The sequence below is a fragment of the Petromyzon marinus genome, chromosome 5, assembly GCF_048934315.1.
Source record: "Petromyzon marinus isolate PM22_M1 ecotype Great Lakes invasive population chromosome 5, UKy_Petmar_22M1.pri1.0, whole genome shotgun sequence".
Classification (NCBI taxonomy): domain Eukaryota; kingdom Metazoa; phylum Chordata; class Hyperoartia; order Petromyzontiformes; family Petromyzontidae; genus Petromyzon; species Petromyzon marinus.
The window spans coordinates 14,141,630-14,158,245 of NC_133671.1; the positions used below are offsets into that span (position 1 = coordinate 14,141,630).

General features: G+C 45.8%; 1 protein-coding gene across 5 annotated transcripts in view; it reads left to right on the top strand.

Annotated features, from left to right (window-relative positions):
• Positions 1–12,246, top strand: part of LOC116939092 (acetyl-CoA carboxylase-like) — a 99,092-nt gene extending 86,846 nt beyond the window's left edge. For all 5 annotated transcript variants that reach the window (XM_032947037.2, XM_032947038.2, XM_032947041.2 and 2 more), the window contains 4 exons: positions 3,193–3,347; positions 4,190–4,396; positions 5,340–5,476; positions 7,841–12,246. In XM_032947037.2, the coding sequence (XP_032802928.2) occupies positions 3,193–3,347; positions 4,190–4,396; positions 5,340–5,476; positions 7,841–7,967 (626 nt within the window). In that variant the 3' untranslated portion in view covers positions 7,968–12,246. The remainder of the gene's footprint in view (positions 1–3,192; positions 3,348–4,189; positions 4,397–5,339; positions 5,477–7,840) is intronic.
• The last annotated feature ends 4,370 nt before the right edge of the window (positions 12,247–16,616 follow it).

The window sequence follows — 16,616 nt, forward strand, 5'->3', positions numbered from 1 at the left end:
TACAGAGGGGAATATGTTGCCAATATATCCACCATGCAGTTCAAATTGCTCTCTAATCATAAGAATAATTCTTTTATAATTAAATCGTAATTCTTTTTGATGAAAAATACCTTGGCGTACATTCTCTACAAAATGTAATCGTCCAGCAAAGCCTCATAGAGTCGGCAATGCACGCGCCAGCACTCCGCACTCGGAACTCCGCTCCTCTCCTGCTCTCCTCGATCCTTCGCGGTGGATGGTGGCGGCGTGCTCAGTGCACTCCATTGTGTACCCAGCAAACCTGAGTTTTGATCCCTGACCATGGCTAACATCTGAACCGGTCCGGGACTGCCCCTCTTCACCAACCCATGCTGACCAGCATGGTGAAGTATAATCAAACAACTCCCATCACCGACGCAGCATGGAGAGAGCTTTCGTGTAGGAGTGGATTGACAGGGGGCTAATTTTTTTTAAATATTTTTTTTACCTAAAATAGCCATTGTAAGATCGTTGAATCTGCTTAATTATAGTTATAGGAGGCTACATCATTGTTCCGCAACGCTGCTGTAGGTAATTATTGCAACGTAAGTTATCTCGTGGTTAAATAACCTGTATTTAGCTTTATAATATTTTCTCACCATTCACAGCCTCGTGAAGAAGTTTGGAAATGTAGGCAGGCTGCCAGTATGTCCGCAGTGGCAACGTGTTTTTTATATCTCAGTTGTTGTGCGTGTGCAGATAAAACAACGTTTGATTTCCATAAAGAGATCTCGGCCTGTTACCACAGCACACAAAGTGGCAGAATTGTTGTTTTGATTTAAAGCTTTTGTGACTGCAGGGATTCATATTCTTGGTTCTTTCGGTAAAGTCACGTGACTTTACCGAAAGAACCAAGAATATGAATTGTTGTTTTGTGTTTTCTGTTAAAGGAAATCCACCGAGGTAAAGCCATAGATTTTAAAATATTGATGCTTGGTTGTAAAAGTTAGATTTTTTATGGTGGCACGGCCATTACGAGGGTTTGTGCTGATCTTTAACTCTTCAAATGGCATCAGTACCGCATATCTGCGGAAATGTTAGTTATGTTCAAGTTAACATTCTCCAATAGCTCTATTTGCCGGCATTTTTTTCGCCAGCGTCTGTCATTTCTTAAGTCCGAGGTGATATTTTCAAATGCAAAAATATATTTTAAACGCTTCTTCTTTATGCGTGTTAAGGCAATAACACCATAAACAATCTCCCACAAGTGTGATAGATTTTGTTTCATCCGCTTACGAGTTAAAGCCTCTGCGAGGCATGATATTTTAAAGGAAAATTATGCAGTTTTATTTTTTGTTCCTCTATTTCCTTCATAAATGGCATAATTGTGGCATATTGCACAATTACTTGAAACACCTAAATACTAACTGCAGCTATTACCGTTTTCCGGAAGAGCAATTTCACTCGCTGCCTGCCTATGGGTGGTCTGTCATGGCTAAAGTCCTCAGAAATAAATTGAAGAACAAAAAAAGAAAATGTTTTTAGGGCATCTTGAAGATGTAATTTTCTGCTATTTTGCAAGAGCAGCACCCAGCGCTGCTCCACATGAATAGTTTGAGATAATGTTGGTTATTTTAAAAGTGTCCTTGTTATTTATTTATTTACATTTTTCTTTCCCCTTTTTGAAAATTGTGCCCCTGTACAATTTCTTGCATTTCCCCCCCCCCCACATCCCCATCCTCTTAAAAAAAAATGCAGGCAGTTATTTCTGGGCATTTTCCCATTCGGCTGTTTTGTCATTGGCAATGTTTTTAAGAGGCAAACTTCATTCCAAAGGCACTAATGTAAAAGTCATCAAAAATGATATGCCAATTTTATCAGGAACTAATTAGAGGATGACAAATGGAATATGAGCAGAGAGAAAAAAAAAACACCCTTTCCTCTTCCCCTGATAACAGAAATAATAACAATGAATGCAATCGTATTTTTTTTAATGACTCTTATTACGGTGTTTGTGCATTTGAAAAAAAAAAACCTCTCAAAAGAACATATTTTCCTTTATCCCCGTAAACCGACAAATAAAGCATTATAAGTCATGGTGTGCGTTTATAAAAGCACAGGCTGAACACAAAGGTGTCTCCAACCCTGTTATTTGCCAACTTGATGTCACTTTCTTTGTGCCAAGTTTACCTCATCGGGGTGCAAGCTGTCCCAAATTACTATGAAAGCATAAAGGGTCACGCGGTGGTTTCAATTGGAAATGCTGTGCCGGGTATTGTGCCTTAAAACGCATGTAATTTTTTTATTCGCAAGCATAGGCGGAATGAGAAATTTAAGTGAGTGGGGCTCGCGTCTGTATGGGTAGGAGGGTGCACGGCAGCTCTTATTAAAACAGCTCGGCAAAAGGCAAAGGCTGTGTAGTTATGTGCGCAGCCCGGTGCACTAAAGCCAAACGTTTGTACGGCTCGGTATTTTTTAATACAAAAATATCGTTATTGGCATACCAAATAGCGTTCTTTTTTTTATTATTGTTGTTGTTGCACGGTGTACCTGCGCTGTCTACAGACCTTTTTAGAATAAATATTTGCAATAAAATGCCAGTGCGACTTATGGGACTCTCTTCGCAGTGATGGAGAGAGACAAACTGAAATACCTCACTGCCCTCATCATTATTAATATATAATAATAACGATTTACAGTCCTCTGTCAGACCACTTCTGGATGATGGCCCTGCACACCCTGTGTCAGCCTTGATCATTGTTTTGACCGTACGGTGCCATGCTGGCCAGCGCGGGTGCTTGAAGGATCGGTTCAGATATCGCTCGCCAGTGACGTTAGCCATGGTCGGAAATAAAACACCAAGTTCACCGGATTTCTAGTTCAGCGCACTAAGCACTGCCGCCACCGCTGGCCCGCCCCCCCCCCCCCACTCCCGCTTCCATGGGTTGACGTAGCCTTGTTTATCAGTGTGAGGAAGAAGTCGGGCAGCAGACGTTTTGATCATCTGGAGTTACGAGACGAGGGATTTGGGGAGGGATTTGGGGAGGCCGCCTCGGTGGGAGGCCTCTGCTTGAGTAGAGTCGCGATGCGATGAAGACAACAATGGTGTGAGCTTCAGCAGCGTCTGCGACGAAGAAATGCCAGAGGTGGGGTAGGGGGGGACGTTGGGCTGACATCGGTGCGAGACCCTTGAGGTTGGTGACCGAGCCTCTCGGTCTGTCTTTCTCCCGACAGCCACGCCCGAGCTGAGTGCTGAGAGCCGAAAGCTTCTGGTGATGAAACTGAAGGAGAGGGAGGAGTTCCTGCTGCCCATATACCACCAGGTGGCCGTGCGCTTTGCCGATCTGCACGACACGCCCGGGCGCATGCAGGAGAAGGGCGCCATCATGGTGAGTTTCCTTGCACAGTGACGCTAACCTCAGCAGGCCAGTCCAATGGCAATTTAAGCAAAAAGCATCGCCCTCTTGAACTTCAGATCGATGTTCCCCGTTGAGACAAACTGCGCGAGCTTTTGAAAAATACTGTACTGAAACAAGTCGATGTTTATTTTGTTGTGTGTGGGTTTTTTTTTTATTTTGCCACTTATTTTCCCAGGAAAAGCCTCGTGAGAGGAAACTAATGAACCCAGAGAAATCCACCACAGCTACAAGGGGGTTACGCTCAGCGTTCCGTGCGGCGAGATTACATCCATTGCTGTACTGCAGTTTCTTAAGCACCTCCCAGTTTTGGGTTCAAAACTAAAACGAGCAAAAAATCCTGCATGTTACTGTAGTAGTTTACGAGTTAACCTCATGGATTAGACAAATAGAGTGATAAGCATTACTTGAAGCTAGGTGAGAGCCCAGCGGTGTCTCACGCGACATCGCCTTGTCTGCTCATAAAAGTACATGGGTTTGGGCAGAACGCACCGTCGCTAGAATTGATCATTGCTGATGGGCGAGATCGGTGATGGAACGGCAACCACAGGGAGAGAACCCCTCTGAGAGGAGAACCCCACTGAGAGGACGACCGCTATGGCGATGGAGCGAGGAGATTGGCTCACGTGCTGGAGCGAGACGGATAACTCCATCCACGTGACCGTCCTGGACAAGTGGCAACTTTCTTGGGGAGGGAGGCCTCCCATCCCACGGCGGGATGGATCGTGGCCAGCGAAGACGAGCACAGCGAGACCACGGGGGGCTTGTGTTTTGTTGTTTTGACCCTTCGACCCCACCATGCGTGCGTCCACCAGGACATCATCGAGTGGCGCACTTCCCGCTCCTTCTTCTACTGGCGCCTACGGCGGCTGCTCCTGGAGGACGCTGGCAAGCGACGCGTCCTGGCGGCCAATCCGGCGCTCGGGCCGTCCGTGAGCCCCAGCGCGGGGAACTCGCCGGGCCCCGGGCACGTGCAGTCCATGCTGCGCCGCTGGTTCGTCGAGACCGAGGGCACGGTCAAGGTGAGAGGTCAGGCCGAGGCCCTCTGCAAAAGCTCACGTGCAGTTTGGAAAGGAGGGAGGAGGGAGGCTTCCTGGTGCGTTGCTCGCCTTCGCGCTCGTTTTGGTTTGCTATCGAGCTGGGGGACGGTGACGAATGTAATCTGGCCAAGCGGGCTTGAATAGTTTCGTGGTGACTGCAGTAAATCGCTTCGACAGTGTAATTGTGTTTATTTATAATGAATTGCAATTACAATATAATTTTTATCATCATTTCAGCTAACAATTGCCGCAGCAATTAACCCCAGGTCTGGTTTACAGCTTATAATGCGATTGACAGAAAATTATACATTAAATCACAAGCAGTTTAAAGCCAATATGAGCGGAAACTCCATTCTGTGTCTCCACTAATAAATAAAATATGGTTTAGTCCACCAGCCTTTTGATTTTCCAGATACATATCAAGTAGCATATATTTAAGCAAGCAAATTCTGGACCGCTGTTGACCTTGTAGGTCTTATCAACCTTCAGAGTCAGGCTTGTTAAATAAGAAAAAAACAATTATTTACGTGGAGACATCAAAGGGAGTGTTAATCGTATATCCTTTTATAACGATTCACTCTTCAACACACCGGTGGGATAAAGTATTGAATTATTTATCTTTCGTCAACATGACACATTTTTGACTGATTGGCCGTGTCCGGTGGTGGAGGGTTGCGACACATTTAGAAACAACGCGATCTAACCCAACAACCTTTACTATGAATCATATTGGTCGCGAAAGCCTACGTGTTAAACATATATCCTTTTACCCATGATTCTCCACGGCAAAGCGTGATGTGATTACGAGTGGCCATACAGGTTTCGTCTCTAGTGCCTCGCCATGGCCGGAACGGTGGCACGGCCTCTCGGTGACCATGCTCATCCTCTTGCCCTTTGTTGACCACCCCCCGCCCTCCCGGTGTAGGCCTACCTGTGGGACAACAACCAGGCAGTGGTGCAGTGGCTGGAGAAGCATCTCAAGCCGGAGGAGGGCGTCCGCTCGGTGATCGAGGAGAACATCAAGTACATCAAGCGCGACCACGTCATGCAGCAGATCAGGAAGTGAGACCCTGCGGAAGTGTTGTCTCGCGCGAGTTCGCAGCGTGGCCCTGCGTTGGCCTTCAGCCAATCGTCCACGGTCCGCCAGGGCTGCTGCCAAAGACTGCGTTTACTTAGCCAACCGTGCTAATCGTAGGTGCGGGAGAAGGACAACAAACTAAACATAAAAGCGTATTTAAAAGTGCATAGCTGCAGCGGTTTCCTAATATCGGAAGGAAGAGCGTTCCAAACGGCCGCAGAAGCGCATCTGAAAGCGCGCGGTGCGGTGACCGTCTTTGTTCGATGGTCAGCCAAAGGCCGCTGCAAGGAGATGAGCGGAGTTCACGTGATGGTTTATGCTCCTTGACGAGATAAGCAAGGCATTGTGGTGCATTTGTGGCAGGCACTTTCTGCGTAACGAGTTTGTGCCACCCTCCTCCTTCACTCGGTCGTGTCTGCAGTGTGTGGGGTAGCGCGGCAGTGGTTCGCGCACTGCGCTATGAACCCGCCCACCTTAAGTTCACATGCGGAGTGACATCTGCACCTTCGCCGTCCCGCACTGACCGTCGCAGTGAAGTATTGTCGAGGAACCCTCCTTGACGGACGCGGTGTGGGTAGGCCCTAATCGAGCTGTGGAGTAAAAACAAAAAGGTCCGTACATGTGTAGGTTGTACTGTTGAGGTGCGTATGGCACCCGCACAGCTGTCGTCTTTGTCGTTGTCGAGTCCGACGATTGGACTTTGTCAAATACTGTCAACTCTCGGTTATCTGGGGTCGTTTTCATTTTATTTGCTATTGTTTAGCCAAAAAAGACTCGCAGAGCCTCAAGACTCTTTTTCAGGAGGGCCCTGTAAAGGTTAATGGGAGCGGTGGGGGGGGGAGGGTGGTCGAGATGATACGAAATCACGGATAATGCAAAACATGACTGAAATGGCCTTTATAAACGTGCTTATTGTTCTCCAAAGTAGAATGGTGGTGATGATGTAGAGTGTGTCACCTCTGTGTATAGCTTCTTAAAGTAAACTGTTTACTGGGCATTCAGGTGGGCTCTGGGCCACTGACCATCGATGGGTGAGGAGCAGCTCATAATTAAATAGGCACATGCATAACAAGTATTAAGTTAATTTTATTTGTTACACTGATGATCCCGTTTAATCAGTTGTCTGGCTATTTGACGACAGAGATCCGTGGTGTGTGAGCACAGAAACAACAAAAACAATAGCCAAAAACGTCAGTATTGCAGAGAACGCGTACAGGGTCCCTGAATATTAAACAACTTACAAACGAGGTATTTAATGGTCATAAAGGAAACACGCGTAACAAAAAACATGTTGCAAATATGTGCCAATGAGCACAGTTAATACGCAGCTTGGATAATTTGCCCACGGGAAATTGAGAGTTGACTGCAAAACCTGAGTCTGCTGAGATTGTGTAAAGATATTATATTTATCTTCTTTGGTTCTTTCGGTAAAGTCATGTAGAATGATAATAAAATAATAAATTGATAAAATAAAATAACACAATAATATTCTCACGACGTTTCGGCCACAACACAAGCGGCCTTCATCAGGTGAAGGGGGCAAGACTGTCTGGTAGGACAGCACTGGAGTGAAAGAGCCACGTTCAGATACAGCCTTTAAGCTGTGTGAGAGGAACAAAGCGCCTTGACAAAGGAATTAGCATATAATTTAGCATTGAAATGGCTGAATGATTAGCTTGATGATGATTAGCTTGTGACTAATCATTCAGCCATTTCAATGCTAAATTATATGCTAATTCCTTTGTCAAGGCGCTTTGTTCCTCTCACACAGCTTAAAGGCCGTATCTGAACGTGGCTCTTTCACTCCAGCGCTGTCCTACCAGACAGTCTCGCCCCCTTCACCTGATGAAGGCCGCTTGTGTTGTGGCCGAAACGTCGTGAGAATATTATTGTGTTATTTTATTTTATCAATTTATTATTTTATTATCATTCTACGTGACTTTACCGAAAGAACCAAAGAAGATGAATCATTGCAGTCACGAAAGCTTTAAATCGAAATATTATATTTATTTATTTTGCAAGTACGGTTGCATCCGTATGGATAATTGAGACCAGAACTCGGACAAAATTTCAGCCGGTAAGGCCCCATGGAGCTGAGCAGCTCTTGTTTACAAGGACGACCACAGGCCAAGAAGCTTGACAGTGGCAGCAGTTACAGGACATTTCGGGGTGGAAATGTGTCAACTAACGAGGGCAAAAATTGCATGCCAGAACTCTGTGCAAAACAGGATAAACAAGAAGTGATATTTAAACGCGCGATAGTTACCGTTACCCTGCTCTGTAAAATTGCGTGTTTCGGGTTCATGTCCGCCTGCCCACCCTCCATCCGTCCTCTCCCCCCACCACAGCCTCGTGCAAGAGAACCCAGAGGTGGCCATGGACTGCATCGTGCACATGACGCAGCATATGACCCCGGCGCAGAGGGCGGAAGTGTCGCGGATTCTGGCGAGCGTCAATAGTGGCGCTCCACCTTGAGCCCATGAGAAAACGGCGAGCAGAAAGGGAAAGAGCGATGGAGAGAGAGAGCAGCACGTGCCTGAAGAGAGAGAGATCAGCGGTTGATGCACTCCGTTTCTACGGCTCGCCCATGCACGTGTATTTTGCGAGTTTGCCTGGCAATCTGTATAAAAGGGGCAGTCAGAGGTTTTTCACAGTGAGGTAACGTGATCCACAAAACAATTGCACTACAGTACTGTGATGTTCACTTGAAGTTGAACGGTGCAACTTTTCTGTGATAGTGTTGCGGGAAAAAAATATATTTTGTCCACATCACTTTGTTTATAAAGGGATGAGGCAACGCCGGAGAAACCAAGTTGCGCGTGGCTTTGCAAGATGCAACTTTGTTCATGACCCCTTTGATATTTGTTGTTGTTGTTGTAGCACCCGTAATGGTGTGCTGCGATTGGCTGAATTTTGTCTCGTGATTTCGTCATAGAAAGGTAAACATTCCAACGTGGCAGATTTCTTTTTTTGTATTAATTTCAACTTTGAGGTGTTTCAGAAAATTGTAATAATGTCTTTAAGATGGTAAATAATCGACTCATTTCCCTCATGTTCACCATGAAAAATGCCTCTTGCTTTGATTTGTAGGCTGCAGACCCACAGTTCCTTGCCTAGATCCCTTGTAAGGTGACTGGACTGGGAATCCAGGCAGCAGAGGAGGGCTGTGGGGTCAGGCCTCGGGCCTTTGAACCCTCTACTGTATTGATGATCAAAGAGATGGGTATTGATTGATTTTAATTCTTCAATATTTTTTCACGTCAGCTGCATAGCCATAGCCACAATTTTTCAGTGTTCAGAATGGGTTATGTTGGAACGAGTGTAGAATGTTTTTTCAGGAAAAGTGCACCGTTTAGCTTCAGTTGTGAGCTTATTGTAAAACTATATCCAACTGCAAGTAATATCATGTGATTGATGCATTTATCAGAAACTTATATTTAAAATACTATAAAAACTGAGTACTTGTTTTCAAAACTGCTGATTGCCCCCTCGTGTGTGTGCGTGTGTAACAATACCTTTGTACATTTCATCATGTGACCAGTCGCATACAGAAGTGAACCTCAGGGTAACTTGTAAAGATTGAACTTTTATAGCAGTACTGGTCTTCGTATTTCCATCCTGTGGTTCATGGATGAAGGGCCATGAGACGTTTTGGTGGTTATTGGAATTGAAAAATGTGAATCTGATGCGACGTGCATCCAGCAAGGAGTGACTGCAATACACGGTGCAGCCAAACGTAACGTGTTGGTCCTGAGCTCGGCCCTGGATGCAGCACGGTTGGCTATGTGCGGTGCAAACTAAGTTCAACATACATGTGCTGTCGCAGGGTCGGTTTAACCGGCAAACTGCGGACCAACCATCTCGTGTTGTCCTTTGAAATAAGACCAGGATGTCAACCTTGCAGTGTGATGCTTTTTTTTTTATTTAACGCGATCGCCTATTGATGTTAAAATTCGCCGTTGGGCATTGCCTCCTTGTTCAACTTGTTCACCTCCTGCAATGCTCTCTAAATCCTCCGCACGATGACCTTTGTGAGCCAGGCCTCGGCGGTTCAGGAGACACGAGGCGTTGTCGGAGAACCTGCAGCGGTTGGCATTCATGCCAGCTGAGGGCTTCGTATTGAGTGATGCTTTTTGCCGTGGGGACATGCTTCTCTTTTGAGATGCACAAACTGACTTGAGAGTTAACTAAGAATCCAAGCTGTAGCGATCACCGTTAGTGCCTGCCTTGTTTAGTTTCTCTCGCATCACTACATTGTCGATGTTATTTATTCCCCTTTGTGAACTCCAAGAGGGCGCGTGTTCTGCGCGTGTGCGAAAGAGACTCGGGAGTGCCCTTTAGAGAGTTTTTTTTTTAATTTCCATTCGTAACGAGTACAACTCTGGAACGTGTAGCAGCAGCAGTGTACCTCTTCGCGTGATAAGGTGTGGGGCGGGGGAGGGGAATCTGTCGGTTTTGGAAACTTGAAATGAGAAAAACCAAATGACCGGAAAGTGTTGAAATGTTTGTGAATATATTTAAATGTGATACAATTGTATTTGCAATTGCCAGTTTTTAAGCCGTGGAACTTTAGCCCAAAGACACGTTTGGATGGTGCAGGACACTGAACTGGGTACCTCAATGACATGGATTTTATTCTAGTTTCTAGATTCTATGCCTGGTAAGGGGCCTCCCCTAGGTGCACTTGGTCTGAAATTACTTCAGCGCTGCTGGCTGAATATTAAAGACGGCTGGATTTGGGAGTGACCATCTGCGTACGTCTGGCCGAGACTGAAAGTGCACCCTTTGCAGTATTTTTGTTTCACTCGTGGCTTGTTAGATTGTTCAGTGTGTTTTTCTGTCTTGTTTTAAGTAAAAAAAAATCCCGATGGTAGCGGAAAAACGTGGCTTCCTATAGGTGCAATATAATGTTGTCGTGTCTTATATTTTGCACGTCATCTCTCCCCCCCCCCCCCACCCCTCCTAGAAAAAAAAAACCCGTTACGAAATTATGGTATCAGCAACTGCTCGAGTCCACGAAATAAAAAAAAAAGCCTATTGTTGTTGCGTTCTGTAAGAAGAGAGTGAGTGATGACTGATTGTGCGCTCCACTGAGACACCGCCAGGAAGCAGCAGTCCTGGCTTGCTACGGATGACGATCGTTGGCGTCTGCAGCGGCGTGACAAATTCATTCCTTTCTCTCTGCTACGTGTGCCCATGGAATCTGTTCACCCGGTCCCCCCACCACCACCACCACCACGACAACAAACAGTCAGGTCCAGGGTGTTGTGCCAAAAGACTTCGGATGGTGGAGGGGCAGGGCCGGGTTAAGGCACGGGGGGCTTTAGGGACTGCAGCCCAGGGGCCCTCCACCGGCTGGAGGGCCTCCAGAGATTAAGTGAAAAGTTATTTCAGTTGTGAATGCTGAATTGTATTTGTTGTTAGCCTTGTAAAAATACATTTTATTTTTCTTTAACTTTGTTTTCCTTTTGAAAATATCACTGGGGTCCTCACAGTACCTGGAGCCCAGGGGCCTACAAAATCTTAATCTGGCCCTGTGGAGGTTAAGATGGTGAATTTCACACTTGATGGTCGACTTCCTTACTGCCAGCGTTGGGAAGCGCATATATTATTCTGGGAGTGAAAGAACGTTTTTTTCTCTTCACAAACCTTTCAACTAAAATCCGACAGTTCGCCAAACACCCACCCCGATCCAGATTTTAGACATCTTGGCAAGTTGTGCCGGCTTGTGCTACGTGCAATATTCAGTGTGACACTGCGGGATGGATAAGGCGGCGCGTGTGGGAATGTGGGGACAGGGTTGCGTTTCGGGCATAAGGGACTTGCGGATTCTTTCTCTGTGCCAAACACATTGCTACACTGATGCAAGCGAGACACTTTCTGACCCAATTACGAGCGTCGCTTCAGAAGCGCTCCTGCGTTAACGTGTTACGCAAACGGGATTTGTGTTCCCTTGACCTCCCCGTGACATGTAGGGTCCCGTGGGTCGTATAATCTGAGCGTTATTGCCTGGAATGCCATTATTTGTGTGGCTTCGGTGGGGAAAATCGCATTGCGGTGTGGTAGTACCCGTTCACAAAGTGCTTTGGGGAATGACGCTAAAGGTGTGCGGGCGGATTTTAGAGAGAGTGGTGGTGAGGTGAGCACTCGGCATGGCCAGTGAGACGTTTGTACCATAACGATGAATTGTTGTTGACCGTGAGGGTGGAAGCCCATGCAGATTGTTGCATGTTTAAACAAGTGCTGTCGGCTAACGTACATCTGGAGGCCTAATCGACCGAGAGACGAACGTATATTGTCACGCAGAGATACGTAACAGAAGCTGCTTAATGGTTATATTGTTTTTACTCGCATTAGCCCACTGCAGCACTCTGTGAGGCTGTTACGCGGCAATTTATATGCGCCACCCCGTGGCTGCGGTAAAATTGAGGACTAAATTCGGAGATAGTGTCGCGTCGGTGCCCAGGACGCGTGCAAGCGGTCTGAGAGAATTGTTTGGGAGGAAACTAAGATTTCGAAGCTTTCGTGACTGTAGGAATTACTCTACGTGACTTTTTACCGAAAGAACCAAAGAGTTGTTCGGGAGGCTTCACTTTTTTCGAGTGACGAGCTGCTACGGGCCACGTTTTTCCCCACAAAATGTGTACGCGCGCGAGCGAACTCAACGGCGTGACGCGATTTCTGAACTACAAATTGTAAGGGGCCGACCGGAGCCTATCGTGTACAATAAATCATTGCATTACAACAACTACAACACATAGAGTAATTTGAGTTCCTAAGCGATGATTTGTTGGGGGGGGGTTTTGTTGTATGGATTTTCCAACCCGCATGTAAAAAAAAACGACGAAAGCGAACTCGGGTCAACTCATTCTTGGTTCTTTCTAAGTGACTTTACCGAAAATAAGTAATGTTTAAAAAAAATGTACCGTGCTCGTGATGAAAGAACTCCACGACTCCAGGAAGTGGCCCCGAAGCTTGCCACAACGTAAGGGGACCGTGGTCATTTACAGCCAATGTCAGTGGAGCGTGGACAATTTAGATCCAAGCCGAAACATAACATGTAAAAAAGAATGTTTAAAAAATATATAGTACTTTTTATTTTTTATGATAGGATATTGTATTGTCATCAGTATGACATAAGTATACCAAGTTTGCAGTCGATACCACATTGGGAAGTGGGTAAAAATTGAGCTGGAAGATTTGAGGATACAACAACAACAGACCGAGTGAGTTAATAAAAGCGTGTAAATAAAAAAAACAAGAATATGAATTCCTGCAGTCGCGAAAGTTTTAGGTCAAAATTTTGGGCCAACTCGCAGGAGGCGCGTCGATCATGGGGCCAGGAAAGTGGCGTCATGCCCTGTGGCACTTTAACACACTTCTTACAATCACTTAAAACAACACATACGTGGAGAGACCGCTATGTGAAGAAAACGTCTGCATACAATTACATCGGTTATCCGAGTTGAGGATTAATCGTGCTGGTGAGAAATTCAATTATTTTATGCACACACGCACGCTGGTGGCATTATCAGCTGCTCCTTAACTCGTCGAAAGATCGGCCGGTGCTCACGTGATCACAAGGATGTCATGAAATTATTACATTCAGAAGCAATACAAACATGACGCAGTCTTCGTCTTCACCCCTGTTTTCTATGTCCAGTGAGGGAAAAAAAATATTTGATCCCCTGCTGATTTTGTACGTTTGCCCACTGACAAAAAAATGATCAGTCTGTAATTTTAATGGTAGGTTTATTTGAACAGTGAGAGACAGAATAACAACAAAAAATCCAGAAAAACGCATGTCAAAAATGTTATAAATTGATTTGTATTTTAATGAGGGCAATAAGTATTTGATCCCCTCTCAATCAGAAAGATTTCTGACTCCCAGGTGTCTTTTATACAGGTAACGAGCTGAGATTAGGAGCACACTCTTAAAGGGAGTGCTCCTAATCTCAGCTTGTTACCAGTATAAAAGGTACCTGTCCACAGAAGCAATCAATCAGATTCCAAACTCTCCACCATGGTCAAGACCAAAGAGCTCTCCAAGGATGTCAGGGACAAGATTGTAGACCTACACAAGGCTGGAATGGGCTACAAGACCATTGCCAAGCAGCTTGGTGAGAAGGTGACCAAAATGGAGCTCTTTGGCATCAACTCAACTCGCCGTGTTTGGAGGAGGAGGAATGCTGCCTATGACCCCAAGAACACCATCCCCACCGTCAAACATGGAGTTGGAAACATGCTTTTGGGGTGTTTTTCTGCTAAGGGGAAAGGACAACTTCACCGCATCAAAGGGACGAGTACCTCCTTCCCTCAGCCAGGGCATTGAAATGGGTCGTGGATGGTATTCCAGCATGACAATGACATATAACACACGGCCAAGGCAACAAAGGAGTGGCTCAAGAAGAAGCACATTAAGGTCCTGGAGTGGCCTAGCCAGTCTCCAGACCTTAATCCCATAGAAAATCTGTGGAGGGAGCTGAAGGTTCGAGTTGCCAAACGTCAGCCTCGAAACCTTAATGACTTGGAGAAGATCTGCAAAGAGGAGTGGGACAAAATCTCTCCTGAGATGTGTACAAACCTGCTGGCCAACTACAAGAAACGTCTGACCTCTGTGATTGCCAACAAGGGTTTTGCCACCAAGTACTAAGTCATGTTTTGCAGAGGGGTCAAATACTCATTTCCCTCATTAAAATGCCAATCAATTTATAACATTTTTACATGCGTTTTTCTGGATGTTTTTGTTGTTATTCTGTCTCTCACTGTTCAAATAAACCTACCATTAAAATTATAGACTGATCATTTCTTTGTCAGTGGGCAAACGTACGAAATCAGCAAGGGATCAAATACTTTTTTCCCTCACTGTAACCCCCCCCCTCCCCCATTATTTTAGAGCCTAATTCACATGTGCTTTGCATTCACTGTTTTATTTCATTCGGGCCATCTTCCCCCCCCCCCACCAATGCAGATACTCGAGAGTTGACCGTGGACGAGACTCGATTTGTCCATCGGTCTGTCGGTCGGTCGCTCACGCCACTCGCTTAAAGATTTGTTGTCGCACAGAGTTTACGGCGAGCCAGCGATGATCGGAATGGCCCAAGGGTGGAGTTGTGGTGTCGCGAGGATGCGTGTGACCTTTGACCTAGGTCAGACAAAAATTCCGCGACTTCAAAGAATGTCTTTTTACCGTGATCGTCCCATCGAGTGCTGGCGACGCCTGGCGGGCAACGCGTGGCATTGCAAAACGGAAACGTTGCAACAAGGCGTGTAGATGGCTAACCTCTTCTCGAGGCTTCAGGATACCCGGTTCAATGCGGCTCTTATTCACGTTTGTAGTTGGGGTGGAGGGGGGGGGGTCAACCTCGTCCATACGAACGGATTGTTAGCACTGCGTTTTGTGTGTTTAGTTTGTCGTCCTTCCCCGCCTCACCTCCGATTAGCACGGTTGGCTACGTACGGTGCGAAAGAAGTTCAACGTACATACCTACCGTATGTCTGAATAAGCCAATTCCGTGCTATTTAAAGTGAACCACAGCAGTAACGTACACTGGCATTTATTTTGTGACTGTGGTGCTTGTAAGGACGACCTATTGTGGTAAAATATGAACAATTACCTTCAATATCTGTGTTATTTTCACCTGTTGGCAATGGGCACGTGTCACAATGGCATTTGCAGTTTGCTACGAACCCAGTGGGTTTTATTCCGAACCCACGGCTAACATCAGTGTCGAGTCATATTTTAACAAGTCCTATGCACTAAGGCCGAACGATTTGGGGAAAATATCTCATTGTGATTTTTCTGACATTGCGATTTGATTTGAGATTTTTTTTTAATCAAGCTTCAGTTCAATATTCACTGTGTAACAGATTTAAAACGTGTGATGGAGCATTACCACGTGATACCATCAAAATATGAACTGCTCTATATATTCTAATGCAAGGATGAGAACTTAAAAGATATGAATTGCTTCCAACATGTTTTTATTTAAATGTTTTAATTGAAATAGAACAAGCAAACAGAACAATTGTTAGGTTAAATAAATAAATAAAGACGTCAAAAAAATCTCAGCCTTTGCGATTTGCTAGTCGCATTGTTTCAAATTTCGATTTGAAATCGATTCGTCGTTCAGCCCTCCTATGCAACCTTTTCCACCAACCCACGACTCACTGGCCAGAGAGGTAAAGAAAGGTAAAACCAAACTACGGCAGACACTGCTTGAGGGAGGATTTAATCCACCAGTGGATTGTCTAAAGTGGACTGCAAATTCTATAAATTTTGTTTACATTAAATAAATTGTTGTGCACACAAAATGTCAACAGTGCCTGGCCATTCGTGTTTCACGTGGGTTGATGTGTAGCTGTGTCTTGCGGAGTCCAAAAGAAATGTTAAACAGGCCCGTGATGTCACGCTTCTTTGCGAAGGCGTCTGATTTCATTTCGAGTGTCCTTGGTTGTACGGGGATGAATTGGAGAGAGAGATTGAAGCGTTGGGATTTGGTCAGAATGCAGTATTCCAGTCTCGGTATCAGGATCATTCATTTCTTTGTGGCATGAGGTGCGTGTGTGTGCACATCATATTACACATCTGCGGTGCCCGACACTTGCCACATTGACCAATCCTTCATTCTCTATCCATTGTGCAATGAAGGCATACGTGTGTGTGTGTGTGCGCGCGCGTGTCTGTGCATCGTTGTATTTTGCCTCTGTGTGCGCCGTAGTGGAGAGCGGCAGCGGAGCGGTTAGCGCACTGCGAGTTCGATTCCCGCTCACGGCCTAACACCAGTGACGAATATCTGAATCGGTACTGGACCTCCCCCTAGGTCGACTCAGCCTCAATTGAGTACCTTGTGCAATGTGCGGACATCGTGACGAGGGAGACAAAGGCGGTCGGGCGTGGTGTTGCACTCTCCCCTTTGTGTGCCGTATTGACCTTCATAGGTGTTCGCTAACGGCACTTTCCCCAACAGTCTGTTAAGGCTTTACGGGCGATATTTGTCTTTGTGTGCACCGTTTGCCTCCTTCTATTGACATCAGCCATCGTCTATCCACTGTCGGATGAAAGCATCCTCGGGCCTCCAACCGTTTCTCACGATCCTGTGGTGTAACAATCCACCGAGTACT